The sequence below is a fragment of the Myotis nattereri genome, assembly GCF_964212035.1.
Source record: "Myotis nattereri genome assembly, chromosome: 13".
Lineage (NCBI taxonomy): Eukaryota > Metazoa > Chordata > Mammalia > Chiroptera > Vespertilionidae > Myotis > Myotis nattereri.
This window is the reverse complement of record NC_138088.1, coordinates 5,396,093-5,413,162: the sequence shown is the minus strand read 5'-3', so window position 1 is coordinate 5,413,162 and position 17,070 is coordinate 5,396,093. Positions and strand designations below refer to the sequence as shown.

Genomic DNA, 17,070 nt, shown 5'->3' with positions numbered 1-17,070 from the left:
TTTTCCTGCACCTCGTGCTCTGCAGGAGTCCGTGGCCTCTGAAGCTCTCATCCAGCCTTCTGCCCTGTGGCTGACTCCCCCCTTCCAGGCCTCCCCCCCACACACACTCCCTCTGGGAGACGCTGCCTGTGCCTTCTGCCCCTGCTTCCTGGGGCGTCCGCGGTGCTCCCTTCACCTGCCACCTTGGCCTGCTGCGTCTCCATGGTGGTGCCCAGGCTCTAGCTCCCGGGAGCAGGACCCACTCACCCTAGAGAAGCCACTGAGCCTGCTCCTGCGGGCGCCCCTGGCTCCTGGCCGACCGCACTGGGCTTCCCTGGGGCCGGCTGCCAGGGAGAGCCGAGAGGAAGCCGGGAGCCGGAGTCCGTCTCCTTCTCCCTCCGTCTGTCACATTGACCATGAGCCCCACCTGTCCCCCAGGCCGGCCCAGCACGCTTGCCTTTTCCGTGCAAGCCCTGACCTGACTACTTCTCCTGGTCCCAAGGGCTTTCCAAAGGCGGATTTCTGTCGACTAGCAATTTTCTTCTAGGAACTTAATCTGAACAACATAATGTGAGAGAGAGATGTGTTACAATTTAAGCTTATAAATGTCCATCATAGAATCATTTACTTTAATGTACTGTCAGAAACACTTTTAGTAGCCAATAAGAAGATTCAATCAAATCATGTATGAGAAACTTTTATCACATTTTTAAAAGCAGTTCAGAATCATTTTTTAAAAATGTTTTTTAAAAAAATATATTTTATTGATTTTTTACAGAGAGGAAGGGAGAGGGATAGAGAGTTAGAAACATCGATGAGAAGGAAACATCGATCAGCTGCCTCCTGCACACCTCCTACTGGGGATGTGCCCGCAACCCAGGTACATGCCCTTGACCGGAATCAAACCTGGGACCTGTACCCCTGGCTCCTGGGCATACTAGAGGCAACCAATCAATGTTTCCTTAACAGGCTGACGCTCTATCCACTGAGCCAAACCGGTTAGGGCTAAAAATATGTTTTTATTGATTTTAGAGAGAAGGGAAGGGGGACGGAGGGAGAGAGAAACATGGATGTGAGATAGAAACACCAATTAGTTGCCTCCTGCATGCCCCCCAACTGGGGATGGAGCCCAGGCATGTGCCCCAACCTGGAATCAAACCAGTGACCTTTTGGTGCATGGGATGATGCTCAACCAACTGAGCCACACTGGCTCGGCCAGAATCGTTTTTTGAAGAGAGCTTAATGAGAAAATTAGATTAATCAAAAAGCAAGGTATGAAACTACATGATGTTAACTTACAAATATGCACAAACAAATAAAGTACCCGCATGCTAGCAGTCTTCTCTCGGGGTGATGGAGACGGAATACTTCGTTTCTCTGTCTCTATATATTTATTTTCTCCACATATTTTTGCATTTTCTGTGTTATTTTAAAGATGACTCAGAGCAGAGTTGCAGTCCTCTGGGAAGCCGCTCTCGCCCAGCTGGGCCCGCCCCCCTCTGCCTGCCTTGTCCTGGGCACACAGCCCTCCTGGTGCGGGTGCCGTGCAGCCTCTCTCGGGAGTGCACTCTGCATGCTCCTTGTTATGCCCAGGTGCCCAGGAGCGTGCTGACCTTGCCCACGGTGCCTGTCCTGCTAGAGAGATTTATGCCAGCAGAGAAACATTGGTGCTAAGTTTAAACATTTCCCAAGCCAGCCATCTGCAGCACTTTGCTGCAAAGAAGATTAAAATAAAGCTTTTGACTTCCTTTTCCCTTTCTGAGCATTTTGTCCGTCAGACTGGTGATAAGGTTGGTCATTGGACTCTAAGAAATGGATGCATTTTCATGTAGAAATCCCATCCCCTAAAGGGATGGTGTTAGGAGGTAGAACCTTGTGGTGATGAGGCCGTGGGGATGGAGTAAGAGGCGGACCCTGAGAGCCTGCTCACTGCTCGTTCCTGCCGGGAGCCAGTCCATCCTTGCTGTTTCAAGGGACCTGGCATATATGGCATACTGTTCTTAATATGTTTGCTCACCTTCTTAGCACTATGTGTTGTAACCAAGGTCTCTGAGAAAGGTTGTTTCCCCAGGTAGGGATTTTCCCCTGAAGTTAGGGAGGGAATAAAACCTCTTAACTAAGTGCCAGGCAGGTAATTAATCACTTTAACTATGAACAATCATGCTTAAGCTACATAATCTTTACTCCCTGGAATGGAGATAAGAAACGCCCTAACCTTTGTAATAGAGATTGATAGGATTGAATCAACTGGTATAAATACAGATGTAACAAGACAGCAAGAGACAGAGAGAGACAGAACCTAGGCACAGAACCTACACAGAACGTTCTCTAGAGACAGAAGAACTTCGCTGGAGAGAACATGGCAAAAGATCCTGGACAGAAACTGGCCTCAGAACCTAGAGACAGAACCTAGCGAGAGAACATGGCAAAAGATCCTGGACTGAACCTGACTACAGAAATTGGCAAGAGAACCTGACTAGAACCTGGTGACTGAACCTGGCTGGAGAACCTGGACAGAACCTGGCTGGAGAACCTAGCGAGGGAACATGGCTACAGAACCTGGCAATAGAACCAGACAAGAGAACCCAACCATGCTGATCAACTGAACGCTGCCACTGTGTCCTTCCTTCTTCGCCGACTCCGTCCACACCTTTGGGGACCCCTGGACCTGCTGGGGTTGGACCCCGGCACGTTCCCCCGTTGAGGACACCAAGAGAGGGTGCTTCTAACCAGGAGGAGGGCTCTCCCCAGACCCCAGACCCGCCAGCACCTTGATCTTCTAGAAATAAATGTTTGTTGTTTAGGCCACCAGCATGTCTTGTTATAGTAGCCCAAACTGGCTAAGGCACATATGAACATGGTTTAACTCTTTCAACTTAACGTTTAATTTTGAGAAAATTGTAGATTAGCCTGTATTTCTAAGAAATAATACAGAGATAGATGCTTTGTATTGGTTTGTACTCTGCCTGATTTCTCCCCATGGTGACATCTTGAAAAACTCGAGTGCAGTATCTCAGCCAAGATGCTGACGTGGATGCAGCCCAGATGCGAACATTCCCGTCACTACCAGGGTCCCGTATAGCCAAGCCCACTGTCCTCGGACTCCCTCCGGATCCTCTGCACCCACTCCTCTGATCTCTGTTTCCGTGGTGCTGTCATTGCAGAGTGGTATGCAAAGCACACATTGTGCAAAGTAAGCTCTCACGGCCCGTAGCCTTCTGGGATATTTTCACCCAGCGAGGAGCGCTGGAGGCTCCTCCAGGTTAGCGCGTGCAGTGGCCTGCTCCTCTTGCTGCCAGGCGTGCCCACCCCGGGGCGCCCAGCTGTCCCCCGTGCCCCGAAGGGTGTCTGCGCTGTCCTCAGCTGTGGCTGTGGTCTGCAGAGCTGCTGTGGACAAACGTGCATGTTTCTGGGTGAACTGCGGTCTCGGTTTCCCTGTGACTGCGGGTGGAATGCTGGGCCTCGTAAGAGACTGCGCTGTGCCACTTCCCATTCTCACCCGCCGTGGGTCGCGGCCCGGGCCTCTGTCCTGGCCAGCGCTCGTGTTGCCCTCCTTGTATTTCAGCGGTGGTGCTAGGTGTGGCTCCTTGTGCTGAACCTGCGCATTTTCCTGATGCAGTGGTTCTCAACCTTCCTAATGCCGCGGCCCTTTCATACAGTTCCTCATGTGGTGGTGACCCCCAACCATAAAATTATTTTCGTTGCTACTTCATAACTGTAATGTTGCTACTGTTATGAATCGTAATGTAAATACCTGATATGCAGGATGTATTTAGGCGACCCCTGTGAAAGGGTCGTTCGACCGCCAAAGGGGTTGCGACCCACAGGTTGAGAACCGCTGGACCTAATGGCTATGGAAGTTACACATCTTATTTTATTTTTATCTGCTTGTTTGCCGCCTGTATATTCTTTTTGGTTAATTGTCTCTGTACGTTTCTGCCCATTTTCGAAGAGGGTTGTTATGTTTTACTGTTGAGTTTTGAGAGTTCTTTATAGTCTAGACCAGCAATGGCGAACCTTTTGAGCTCGGCGTGTCAGCACTTTGAAAAACCCTAACTTAACTCTGGTGCCGTGTCACATATAGAAATTTTTTTGTATTTGCAACCATAGTAAAACAAAGACTTATATTTTTGATATTTATTTTATATATTTAAATGCCATTTAACAAAGAAAATCAACCAAAAAAATGGGTTCGCGTGTCACCTCTGACACGCGTGTCATAGGTTCGCCATCACTGGTCTAGATACTAGTTAGTCCTTTGCTTAGTTTGTGGTTTGTAAACAGTTTCTCCCAGTCTGTTGCTCATCTTTTCATCCTATTTATATGGGTGTTTATAGAGCAAAAATGTTAATTTGCTTACATCAAATGTGTTAACTTGTCCTTTTATGGATGACCCTTTTGGTGTCAAGCCTAACTAAACATTATTTGCTTACTCCTAGACCCCAAAGACTTTTCTCCTGTCTTTTTTTCTAAAAGTTTCCTAGCTTCTATTTTACGTTTGGGTTTGTGGTTCATTTGGACTTGATTGGTGTGAAGTGCGTGAGGCCTGTTTGTCGCGTGCGTCCCCTGCCGCGCGCGTCCCCGCAGTAACGCTGTTGCTCCTTGCAGATCTCTACGTGTGCGCCGTGCTCCTGTGCTGCCTGGGCATCCTCAGTGTGCTGCTCTTCACCCTCGCCATCGCCTGGCAGTCTGTGCTCAGCAAGAGGAAACCCAGAGGTAAGAGGGCCGCCATGTCTGGACGGGAGCACACGCAAACCGGACGCCGGCAGGGCGCTGGGCTAGGCACCACCTTGGTTGAAAAAGGCGTCATGAGTCAAGAATTATTTCCCCACGACTGGAGAGCCGAGTGGGTGTGCGGGGTCCCCCTTGCACTCTGCTAAAACCTGCTGTGACCACTGGTGACAGCCTTTAAGTCCTCCTTTTCCTCACATGCCCTCCGTCCTGGTTAAGGCCCTTCCCTCCGTCACTCTCCCCGAGGGGCTGCACATGGATGAGCCTGGGTTTGATGCGGGCTCTGCCACGTAAGGCAGTTTCAGAAACCTTCCTTAAGCATCTAACTGCAGTTTCCTCGTCCTGCATGAGATGGGATTGGCACCACCTTCCTTAGACTGTGTTGTAGATTCATAATTTAAGTTCAGTGCTCGGTGCTGGGCTGGTCGGCGGCGGTTAGAAAGACTACCCTCTCCCTCACCCAGCCTGCGTGTTCCCTTCCTTGTCGGTGTCCCTGTCCCCCGGGCTGTCCCGCTCTGCTGTCTTCCTGGTGACTCCGTCTCCCTCTGGTCTGCCTGCTGCCCGCCTGCAGCCCCCTCAGGGAGCCCGATGTCCCGCTCCAGCAGCTCCTGTAGTTTCCTCTGAGCTGCCCTCCTGAACCCCTTCAGAATTTCTGAACCGGATGCGGACGCCGAGCTCCAGGGGGATCCGGGGAAGAGCTGGGCTCCCACATTGGACCGCTGTGGTTCCAACGGCGATTCTTCACTTACCAGCTGGTGACTCACCCGCCGTGCCTCACCTTCCCCGTCTGGTAAAGGGCAAACAGTAGCATAGCAGTGTCAGGATGGCTTCCGGATTCGGGCAAAAACAAAAAAGCCCTTAGCACCCCTGGCTCCGTGTAAGTGTCCTGTGTTTGTGATGGCCTGTAGCTGCAGTTATACTGAGGTCATGAGGTTGGGAGGTGTTAGATTTGGAGGTCACGGCTGAAGGGCGCACTCTAAGAGGGAGGCTGAGCAGCGTTTCCCGGGGGGACTCTCCTGAGAGGGGCAAGCAGGGCTGAGGGGACCCGGGGGAAGGCAGGCACTGACCAGCAGCTGTGGGAACCCGTTTCCACCCCAGACCGTAGGGGACAAGGGGAGGAGAGGTTCCTGGAACTTGTAGTAACTGCGACTGACTATGGGAGAAATGTCATCACAGGAGCCTCAGAAGAGGGACTCGGCCTCACGGGACCAGGCCTCACGGGACCAGGAGGCAGCAGGGCGGGCAGGAGCACCCTCCTCCGCCTGCCCTCCCGGTTCCGCTCCTGCAGATGCCCTGGTCCCACCAACCCAAACCCACAGGGCAGGGCCTGGCAGGCGTCCCGGGCTGGGCAGGGTGGAGGAAGGGGACAGGGTCCCCGTGAGGGTGCTGACACTCCCAACACACGGAGCGCTGCAGGGGGTGTGAGGGCTGGAGCCAGAGCCTCCGCCCAGCCAGAGCCCTTCCCGGGCGCTGTGTGCACGGGCTCCGAGAACCTCCTTGTGGCATCTCCTCACGTCGTCAGCAGGTCCCGAGCTCCCACCCACTCTAACCCTGGATCCTCCTGGGAGCTCGTGGCCTGTGAGCACCGCCTGCCCTTCGGGAGCACAGTGTGCGAGGCAGGGCCATGCGTCTCTGCTCTCCTGGCACTTGGCTCCTGGCAGCTGCTCAGCAAATGCGGGACAAGTGGGCCTGTGGTCCAGCTGCTGGGCTCCCAGCTGCGCGAGTTTGGAAGCCACAGAGGCAGCCCAGGTCTGCGTTGCTCGAGGACACCTCCGCCTGCGCTCAGGGCACGAGAGAGTCGGCCCGAGTCCCAGGCTGTAGGTCGCAGGCAGGATGAGGGAAGCAGAGCAAGGTCCTCAGCTCCGGAGACGACTCCTCCAGGCCAGCAGGGGCAGGCTCCCGCAGAGCCGCTGAGAGCCAGGCCCGAGCTGCCTCCTCCGTCCCCGCTGGAGTGGCTCCAGATGGTGGCGGTGCCGCTGGGCAGTGTCCAAAAGCCTCCTGAGCCGTGGAGAGCTTTGCCTGGGCATGTGGGCCAGCCCCTGCCGCTCCTCCCGATTCCCAGGTAATCCTCACCACCAGTCCGTGCCCGATCACTCCATTGGACAGACAGCCGAGGAGTTTGATCAAGTCATGGAACAGGGAGTGCCCCATCCCCAGGCCGCTGCTCCCCAGCCTCCCACATTTCTATTCAAAAATGCCTCAGCCGTCGGGGCTCACCTGCCCAGGTCTTCTCCTTCAGCCCTCGTGGCGGCTGGCTGAGGTCCTTCCCTAACAGCACTGCGCAGCTCCTGCAGCTCCTCAGGGCTCGGCTTTGGTTTGGTGCCGCTGCCGCCAGCAGGCCGGCATCCTGTCGCCCAGGCTGGGATCATAGACGGGACCTTGTCCGGGACCCTGCGAGCCCCCACCCAGGCCCCTCAGAGCAGCGTGGCCCCAGCCCTCAGGGGCAGGCCGTCCGCTTGGGCACCTGCTCCAATGCAGGTCCTGACTCAGAGCCTCTGGGCAGGCCCGAGAGTCTGCATTTCTCACGGGCCCCAGGTGGCACCACCGCTGCTGGCAGGAGGCCACTTGCAGCAGCGAGAACTCAGAGCCAGGTCTTCTTACCTCTACGCCACCCAGCTCCCCTTTGCAGCAAATATATGGAGATAATCCCATTACTATTTTGAAGTGAAATTCATAGAGAAAATATGCTACCCGTAGCCATAAAAACCAATTTGATGCTCTAACTATCGTATAAAGGAGAAATAAAGCAAACGTAATTTATAGCATAATAAAACAGACTTTAGTATTGCACCTCTTCATTTGAATGTTTGCATTTTAGAGAAGGCAATATTTCTTTATGAAATCATTTTACGTATGCATATACATAGTTACATATATTATGTTTACATGTAGTATACATACATGATATATGTATGTTGAGTGTCTTTACAGTCATGTGCTGCATCATGATGTTTTGGTCAACGACAGACCACATATATGATATTGGTCCCATAAGATTATAATGGAGCTGAAAACTTCTTTTCACCTAGTGACATCATTGCTGTTGTGATGTTGTAGCAACACTTTACCCACGTGTCTGTGGTGATGCTGGTGTAGCAAACCCACTGTGCTCCAGTCCCCTGGAAGTACAGCACACATGCAGTGCATACACTTGATAATGACAGTATGTGACTGTGTTAGTGGTTTACGCATTCACTATACCCCACCTATCACCGTCATTTTAGAGTGCACGCCAGCTTACCAAGTCTGCTGTGAAACGGTGTGGTATCATGCGGGCAGCAGCTCGTCCATCTCATCTTTAACGCGTCTTCTGATTGCACTTGTGGTGCTGTACAGAGGCAGTGTAGCCTGAGTGTACAGGCTGTGCGAAGTCTGCAGCAGTGGGCAGTCATGACCTGGCCTCGGCACCCACCCTCGCTCGCTAACTCACACAGAGCAGCGCCCAGGCCTGCCAGCTCTGTTCACAGTGAGTGCCCTACACGGTGTCCCACTTTACCTTGCATACCATATTCTCCTGTGCCTCCTCCAGGCTTAGTACAGAAGCATTCACTGCTGTGTCACAGTTGCCTGCGGTATTCAGTACAGTGACATGCTGTCCAGGTTTGTAGCCCCGGAGCCATAGGCTACAGGCTGGGTGTGGAGTAAGCTGGGCCATCTAGGTTTGCTAAGTCACTCTATGATGTTCGCACAGGATGAAATTGCCTAATGACACATTTCTTAGAATGCAACCCTGTTGTTAAGCAACACATGACTGTGCATTACATTTATATTACATTATATCTACATGCATTGTATTTACATCCTATCTAATAAAAGAGAAACATGGTAATTAGCCGTACGTCTGCTACCCTTCCCATTGGCTAATCAGGGTGATATGCAAATTAACTGCCAGCCAAGATGGTGGCTGGCAGTCAGGCAGCTTGAAGTTAACATGAGGCTTGCTTGATTCAGTGACCGAGGACTCCAACATTCCCCGCCTGCCGCTGCTGGCCTCTGAGCTTGCAGTTTGAAACATTGTTACGAATATAGAAGCTAAACAAAACCCCAGAAACCTGCTTTCAGCCAGCTGGGATCTCAGAGCTGGAGTTGATACAGTGTTTTGATTATAGAACACAAACAAACCAGATACCTGCTTTCAGCAGCAGAGGCCTCAGAGCTGGAGCCAGAACTAAAGCTGGCCAAGAATAAAAAAAAAAAAAAGAAAAGGAGCAGTTGGGAGCTTCAGTCACCCACCAGCCTGAAAACAGCCACCAGCCCCTCACCCAGACTGGCCAGGCACCCCAGTGGGGATCCCCACCCTGAAGGGTGTGTGACCAGCTGCAAACAGCCATCATCCCCTCACCCAGGCTGGCCAGGCACCCCAGTGGGGACCCCCACCCTGATCCAGGACACCCTTCAGGGCAAACCAGCTGGCCCCCACCCATGCACCAGGCCTCTATCCTATATAGTAAAAGGGTAATATGCCTCCCAGCACCGGGATCAGCGGAGCCACAAGGCCTCCCGGCACCGGGATCAGTGTGACAGGGGACAGCGCCCAAACCCCCTGATCGCCCTGTGGCTCTGTGTGTGACAGGGGGCAGGGCCACATCCTTCCTATCTGCCCTGCTCTGTTCGTGACAGGGGAAGGTGCCCCAACCCCTTGATCAGCCCTGCTCTGTGTGTGACAGTGTGCAGCGCCCCAACTCCCCCCCACGGGCCCTGCTCTGTGTGTGATGGGGTAGAGCCATAACCTCCCCATCGGCCCTGCCCTGAGTGTGACAGTGGCGGTGCCCCAACCCCCTGATTGGCTCTACTCTGTGGGTGATAGAGGGTGGCGCCCCAACCCCCCACCCACAGGCCCTGCTCTGTGTGTGACGGGGTAGAGCCATAACCTCCCGTCGGCCCTGCCCTGAGTGTGACAGGGTGCGGTGCCCCAACCCCCTGATCCGCCCTGCTCTGTGTGTGACAGAGGGCGGTGCCCCAACTCCCCTATCGGCCCTACTCTGTGAGTGACAGGAGGGAGCTCCCCAATCCCCTGATTGGCCCTGCTCTGTGTGTGACGGGGGTGGCGCCACAAACTCCCCATTGACCCTGCCTTGAGTGTGACAGGGGACAGTGCCCCAACCCCCCAATCGGCCCTACCCTGAGCATGACTGAGGGTGGCTTCACAACCTCCCGATCCGCTGCATGACAGGGGGCGGCGCCCCAACTCCTCAATCGGCCCTGCTCTGCGCCCGACCAGGGGCTGCACCTAGGGATTGGGCCTGCCCTCTGCCACCCGGGAGCAGGCCTAAGCCAGCAGGTCGTTATCTCCCGAGGGGTCCCAGACTGCGAGAGGGCACAGGCCGGGCTGAGGGACCACCCCCCCCCCCCCCCGAGTGCACAAATTTTTGTGCACCGGGCCTCTAGTATATATATATATATATATATATATATATATATATATATATATATTGTATTTGAAATAAAGGCTAAATAATTATATATGCTGAGTGGTCAGATTATTATGACCACCTGATGTTTGTAGGCAAATTAGCTATAATTTCGCACTGAAGTTGCTAGAGGGCCAGACCATTATAAATAGGGAAGCAGGTTGTTTACCAAGACAGTAGAAGTGATTTTTTTCTGAAGATATGGGTAAACAACGCGATTTAACAGCCTTTGAATGTGGGATATATATATATATATATATATATATATATATATATATATATATATACATACACACACACACACACAGTATATATATACTAAGACTGAATATGCATGTGACAGGGACCAGTGTGGACTGACACAGGTGTGCCTTAAAGTCTGGGAGTGGCACTGCTCATAATGATGAGATCTCTAAAATCCCAAGTGTTCCTAAAGTTTCAAATAAAATGCATTCCTTAAACATTCACTGTATTTAAATGAGGCACACACATTCCCATATTTATATGTGAATGGATTCAGGTCCCAGGCTCTGATGATCAGCTGTTTTCTCTGCATGGATGCCGGGAGAGCCACGAGAGTCCTGTGGACTGTGGTATGTTGCTGCGAGTCCAGCAGGCCTGCTGTCTGCCGCCTGGTTGCCGGGCACTGCCCTCGGTCCGGTGACAGTCAGACACGTCCGCAGAGCTGCAGTGGCCCCCAGGGGTGGACCGCTCCCTTGGGCGTGGAGCTGTCTTTGCCCAGGTCTCAGGCTCTGTCCCTTGAGCTGGAGGACACTAGTCCTCCAGGAGCCCTGGGACAGGCCCCGTGAAGGTCTGCTCTCGTCCTTTGCCATGTAAGTCGTCTGATTAGGTCCCTTTTACATCAGAGAAGCAGGCATGCAGGGTGCAGTGAATTGTTCAGACATTGCACAGAGCCCCAAATCAACCCCTCCCAGCTCCGAACCTCAGGACCTCCACAGAAGCTACCCCCAGGGCCCCGTAGCCACTGCAGACGGCTTCGGAGGGCGCAGTCACCTCAGGCTGACCAAGAAGGCAGCCCTGGCTCAGAATCCGTGGTGTTTCAGCAGCAGGTTGGTGGGTAGATTTGCAGCGAGGAGCCCAGAGCCTCCGCTGAGGATCACAAGACCCTTTGAAACCTGTTTTCTTCATGAAATTAAAAAAAAAAAAAAATGATCTGCATGGATGGAGGGGACCTGATAAGTACGACCTTGTTTTCGTTGGTTCTGAGGACATAGACAGACCCCGTGTGTGATGATGGGCTTGTCACCGAGTGCACTCTTCCCTGAGCACAGGCAGTGCTAATCCCGGGCATCCCTGCCGAGTACACGCCGTCCCAAACACGGTGGCTTTCAGCGTTTACTTCCTCAGGGTTCGGCAGTCGGGCTGGGCTCAGCGAGGCGGTTCTGCTGGGAGCCACCTGGGGTTTCCACGTGGCCTCTGTCATCTGGAGTTGACTGGAGCTGGAGGCCCAGGAGGGTGCCACTGTCAGCCCTGGGTCCCACCTCGGACACAGCTGGGGCAGCAGGGCCCATGCCATTGCCCCTCCCACCCTCCACCTCTCTCTCTCTGTTCTGTCTCTCTCTCCCTCTCCCTCCCCCTCTTGTCTCACCAGCAGGGTGGGTGCCCAGACCACCCTATTGGTGACTGTGGGCTTCAAGTGTGTGCCTCGACTGGACACTGCACAGTGGTCACTCTGCCACATTCTGTTGGGCAAAGCAAGTCGTGAGGGCATCCCAGACTTGGGGAGGGAGGTGAGTCCGCTTCTTTGTGGGAAGAGTGGCAAAGGAATTGTGGTCATCTTAAACCACCACACAAGCAAAACTGGACAGACCCAGGGGACCAAGGGGAGCTCCCAGCTCGGGGGTGAGTCAGGGCTGCACTCCAGGGGCTGGGCTCTGAGACCGAAGGTGCTCGGGCCTCCACCAGGCAGCAGCTGGCTCCGGGAGCACTGCACGGATTGTGCCCAGGCCCGGATGGGAAGGAGAGGGGCGGGCGTGGCTCCCATTCCAAAGCAGCAGATCCAGCAGCTCCCAGAGTGAGGCAGGGGCAGGGCCCCTCCCTTAGGTGGGGCCACACCCGCAGGCTGCTGCCTTTATGGTTAGCAGCGGGCGGTCCTGGCTTTCATGGGGCAGTCATGCATTCATGGGCCAAACCACGTGTCCACATAAAACCCAACAGCACCCTTATAACTCAAATGTAGCACCTTACATGTAATGCATCGTGACAAACGTGCATCATCTTGGTTAAAACTATTAACACGCAGGAGCACTTAGAGCAGTGCTTGGCGTGTGGAGGCCCAGTCCCCTGCTGTAGTGATGGTGTCAGGCTTTCTGTGCACGGCGGGGTGCGGGCCTTCTGCATGCTGCCACCAGGACGCCAGCCACAGCGCTTCCAGCTTGTCAGGCTGCACACGTGCTCCCCCTCCCTCAGCAATGTCTGTCTGCTAAAGGACATCTGTGTCGCTGTCCCCTCCCCTGCTGCCATGGCCCTGGGACCCTGAGGTAAGCAAAGCCATCCTGGAAGCCATGTCCAAGGGGGCCAGCTTCCTTCTCCTCGGCCTCCCTGCCGCTCTGCCCTCAGCCCGGCCTTGCTTGCCTTCTTTTCCGGGGGTGCTACTGTTCCCGTGAGCTGGGGCCAGTGGTCCCCTTTGTTACTGGCCAAGCACTAAGATGCTCTCTCCTCCCCCGATGCTGCGACTCCCATCCCTGCTCGTGTTAGTGCCGGGGCCTGGCACTCCGTGTCACCGCGGAGACACAGCCTGGCGGCCCCGTCGTCCCTCACACACGCTGGTTTCCAAGGCCCGTGCCTTGGAAATGTGTCCGACCCACTGCTTTGGGCTGGCCCCGCAATCTGCCCACCTTCACCTGAGCTTTTAGGATGACAGGTTGGAGCCCCACCAGAACTGCAGGGAGCAGCCTCAGCCCTTTGTCCCCAAGGCCCCTGCTCACGGGGACTGTCGCTTGTGCCTGCTGGGCACCTGCCCACCTGCTCCCAGCTGCTCCTTGTGCCCTGGGGTCCCTTTCTCTCGGCTATGGGAAAGGGGCCGGAGCTGTGTCCCACCGCCAGGCCGAAGGGGTGGCTGTGTGCTGGGGTCCAACCCCAGCAGGTCCAGGGGCCCCCAAAGGTGTGGAGAAACAACCTTTCTCAGAGAGGTGACCTTGGTTAAAACACATAGTGCCAAGAAGGTGAGCAAACATATTAAGAACAGTATGCCATATATGCCAGGTCCCTTGAAACAGCAAGGATGGACCGGCTCCCAGCAGCTGTGGACGAGGCGGAGCAGGGGCTACCCTGGGGCCTGGGGAGGGCGGCGGGCTCAGCAGCCTGGTGTGGGGACACCGAGCCACCCGAGCACGAGTCCCCCCCAGAGCTTCCGAGAGGGCTTGCTGGCTCCAGGGCTGGCGCTGCTGCCGTCCCTCCCCGTGGGGGCTCGTAGCCTCCAGGAGCCGAGTAAGGACAGCGAGTAAGGACAGCGTGGGGCCTCAGCCTGGACTCCCTCACAAAGCCCCACTTCCCGCCACGTGTCGCCACCGTCAGAGGGGAGGAGAGTCCCTCTCGCCTCACAGAGCTGTCGGGGACACATTATCCGTGAGGTGGCCGGTCCCGCATGTGGCAGCTCCAGGGAGCACCTCCTTCCTGGGCTGTTCACGCCAGGTTGCCTCACCCACCGTGGTCGTGAGGACTGCGGGGTCTGCCACCCTCACCAGTAGGGCCGACCACGTGTCCCCAGTGAGCCCTGTGTATAACGGGACATGTTTAGCAGCCACATTTAAAAGGCTATAAAGGAACAGGGGGAAGTAACTTCAATTTATTGTATTTAACGTGATGTGTCCAAAATGCCATTTCAGTGAGTGACCATAGGAAGGTTCCGAGTGACCAGGCTGAGTCAGTGTGGCCTCACACGTCAGCATGTCTCGTGTGGACCAGTCCCATTTCCCGGGCCTGGCCGCCCCCTGGGGCTCACCACTCCAGAGAGACACCCCGATGCGTCGGTGCTCCTCACTGTGGGGCCCCGGTCCGACAGGCTCCTCGTACTGTGAACCAGAGGCAAAAAGTTTACTGCTCAGCTTTCCACGTGGGGACCCAGAGAGCTGGCCGATGGGCTTGGCCACTGTGCTGGCAGAGGCGTTCCAGAGACAGGCCGCCTCCAGAAGGGACTGGGCATGGGAGGAGCTACTGCTGGGCCAAGGGAGGGGCTGCAGGGCTCCTGCCTGTGCTGACACTGAGGATGCTGGGAATGCAAACGCCAGGCCTGTGCAGGGCTGCCAGGTGCTCCCACGAGTGCAGGGTCACCCACAGTCTCACCTCGGGGTCACTGCAGGGCCTGGGCGTCTGCAGAGGATGCAGCAGGTTGGAGGAAATGGAATGGGAAGGTCAGCCGCCATGGCAGACCCCAACACTGCTACAAGGTCTGATAGGATGGGGTGGGCACGACTGCCGTCACCCCAAATCATCCACTGGGGGTGGTGGGGACAGGGACAGGCCCAGGTGGGGAGGAGAAAGCCTCAAGCCTGGACATGTCACTTGGGAGGTGTGGCCATGAGGCGGGGCTGGGAGCAGTGTGGCCACAGCAGAGAAAGGGCGGCCCAGGCCGGGTGCTCACAGCCCTGTCCGGGCCTGGGAGGTGAGAGCAAAGCCCTTCCTTTTGGAGTCCTCAAGTCTGCAGATCGCATTTCATGGGCTGCACCTGGCCCCTTCGTTTCTGTGCGGAGCGGAGGCCTTCCTGGGCGTCGGGCCTCGGAGTCCAGTGCACGGGCCACGGTGAGCGCCGCTCTGGGCTCTCCCCTAAGGCGTGTCTGCCTGGCCTCACTCCCCCTCCCCAGGGGTTTCCCAGGACCACCTCCCACAGAGACTGCACTTGAACCTGTCTACAGGCTCTGCTTCTGGGGGAGCCCAAACTAGGGTGTTACTCCAGGGGTGCAACCAGCGCTGAGTGTGCTCTGCTCACTTAGGGGCGAGTGGGCGAGGTCTAGATCTCAGATGCCTGAAGTCCCACCTGTGAGTTGGGGATGGCATTTGTCCCTGGGGCAGTTTTTTCATTAAAGGGACACAGGCCCCCATTCACCTGGTTGAAGCCTCATAAGCAAGTGCGGGGGAGGTGTGGGCTCACGGAGGCCTCTGCTGCCCCTGCTCCCTGGCTTCCTGGGCTCCAGCTGCTCACCTCGCTGCCCCTGGAGTGGACTCCCGGAGACACAGGCCAGCCAGTGTGCTGCGGTCCCTAAGGCCCCGCCCTGGCCCCGCCCTCTCCAGCTGTGGCCAATGGCAGCCTCTATCCTGTGACTCATTTCTTCACCTGCAGGAGCCCTGCCTCCAGCTGCTGAGACTCTGAGAACAGCGAGAGAGCTCTGGGCTCCTCAGCTCTGCCCTCCCCGGTGCTGGTGCTCAGGCTGCCAGGGCAAAGCTTCGGGTGGCCGCCTGCCTTCTCCTGTGGTCTGGCCTCTGTGCACCTTTCCTTCCTCCCCTCTTCTTATAAGGACACCGGTTTTGGTGGATTAGGGGCCGTCCTCATGACCTCATTTAACTTTAAAATGTGATTTAACTTTAAAGGCTCTACCTTCAAATATAGTTCTGAGGTACGAGTTATGCAAGCGCATAGCTCTAGGTGTGCGGCCTTGGGCAAGGTTGTCAACCTCTGTGCCTCAGTCCTGCTGCAACACAGATGTAATGACAAAGTTACTGTGAAGATGAGGGTACACAGTGTGGTCTCAAACACTTTTGCTCACATCATTCCCAAATCATTTCAACTCTGTGCACCCTTGAATGTGTTTTGTTGACAAATAAAACTTTTTCATCATAAATATAAATTGTTGCCAAGGTTGAAATTTCCACAGCATCACAAATATTGACATCTTAAAATGAAATGGTTAAATCTTTCTTTTACATCTACATGTCATGAATTTAGTAACTACCTCTGTTGATTTAAAAAGGCTCCATAAAGAAGTTTTAGCTTTCAGGAGTTTTATGAGTTTTTTTCCCCCCCTTGAGCTTTTATTTTCACTCACTTACCTAACAAAACTTTATCCTGCTTTTTAGTCCATTTTTGTTTTGAAAATCCTTTATTGATTTCCTTATTATACTTCTGTAAAAGAATATGTATAAAAATTTAAATTAAATTTTTTATTTCCTTATTCCATAAGTCTCTAGGTTTTAATTCTTTTCTGGATTAAGTTATCAATATTGCACAATTAGTAATATTTGGAAAATGACTGTAAAATTAATCAAAACCACATAAATACAAAATTTAGATAAATAATTAATAATCATAAGAAGTAAAATGTTATTAGAAATGGATTTTATTGAAATGGATTTTTACTTTACTTCATATGCCCTTGTATAAATTTGGTTAGTGATAGACTTTAGCATCAATTTTATTCCTGTTTTTAATAGCTGTGAGCTCTGAAATGCCTCGCTCAATATGAACAGAGGCTGGGATGGACCAAGTTTTCTGATGCCACTCAATACTCTAAACTGCTTCCCAGTTATAAGTCAAAGTCATGTAGTAATTTTCATCGGAAATGACTTTTGATACTCCACCCGCTGACAGCTGGCTTAGGCCATCATTCAGTCCTTGTTGAAAGCAAAAGATTGGAAACCTCCCCCCGTGAAAGGTTTAGCGGCCCCGTCATTCGTCATTCACCTTCTCTGCCGGGGTCCAACCCCAGCAGGTCCAGGGGTTCCCAAAGGCGTAGACGGAGTTGGCGAAGAAGGAAGGACACGGAGACAGTGTTCAGTTGATCAGCAGCCTAGCCAGGATCTCCAGCCAAGTTCTGGTCTGGATCTCCAGAGAGGTTCTGCTTAGGATTTCCAGCCAGGTTCTGTGTCCATGTTCTCTTGCTAGGTTCTCCAGGTTCTCCAGCCAGGTTCTGTAGCCATGTTCCCTCGCTAGGTTCTCCAGCCAGGTTCTGTCCAGGTTCTCCAGCCAGGTTCAGTCACCAGGTTCTAGTCAGGT

At 54.0% G+C, this 17,070-nt stretch overlaps 1 protein-coding gene across 2 annotated transcripts in view; it reads left to right on the top strand.

The window, feature by feature from the left end:
• Positions 1-17,070, top strand: part of VSTM4 (V-set and transmembrane domain containing 4) — a 103,052-nt gene that overhangs the window by 33,583 nt on the left and 52,399 nt on the right. The window contains exon 4 of one of the 2 annotated variants that reach the window (XM_081105198.1): positions 4,588-4,695. The exons of the other annotated variant lie outside the window; for it this stretch is intronic. Within the exon in view, the coding sequence (XP_080961324.1) occupies positions 4,588-4,695 (108 nt within the window). The remainder of the gene's footprint in view (positions 1-4,587; positions 4,696-17,070) is intronic. 2 annotated transcript variants of the gene reach the window in all.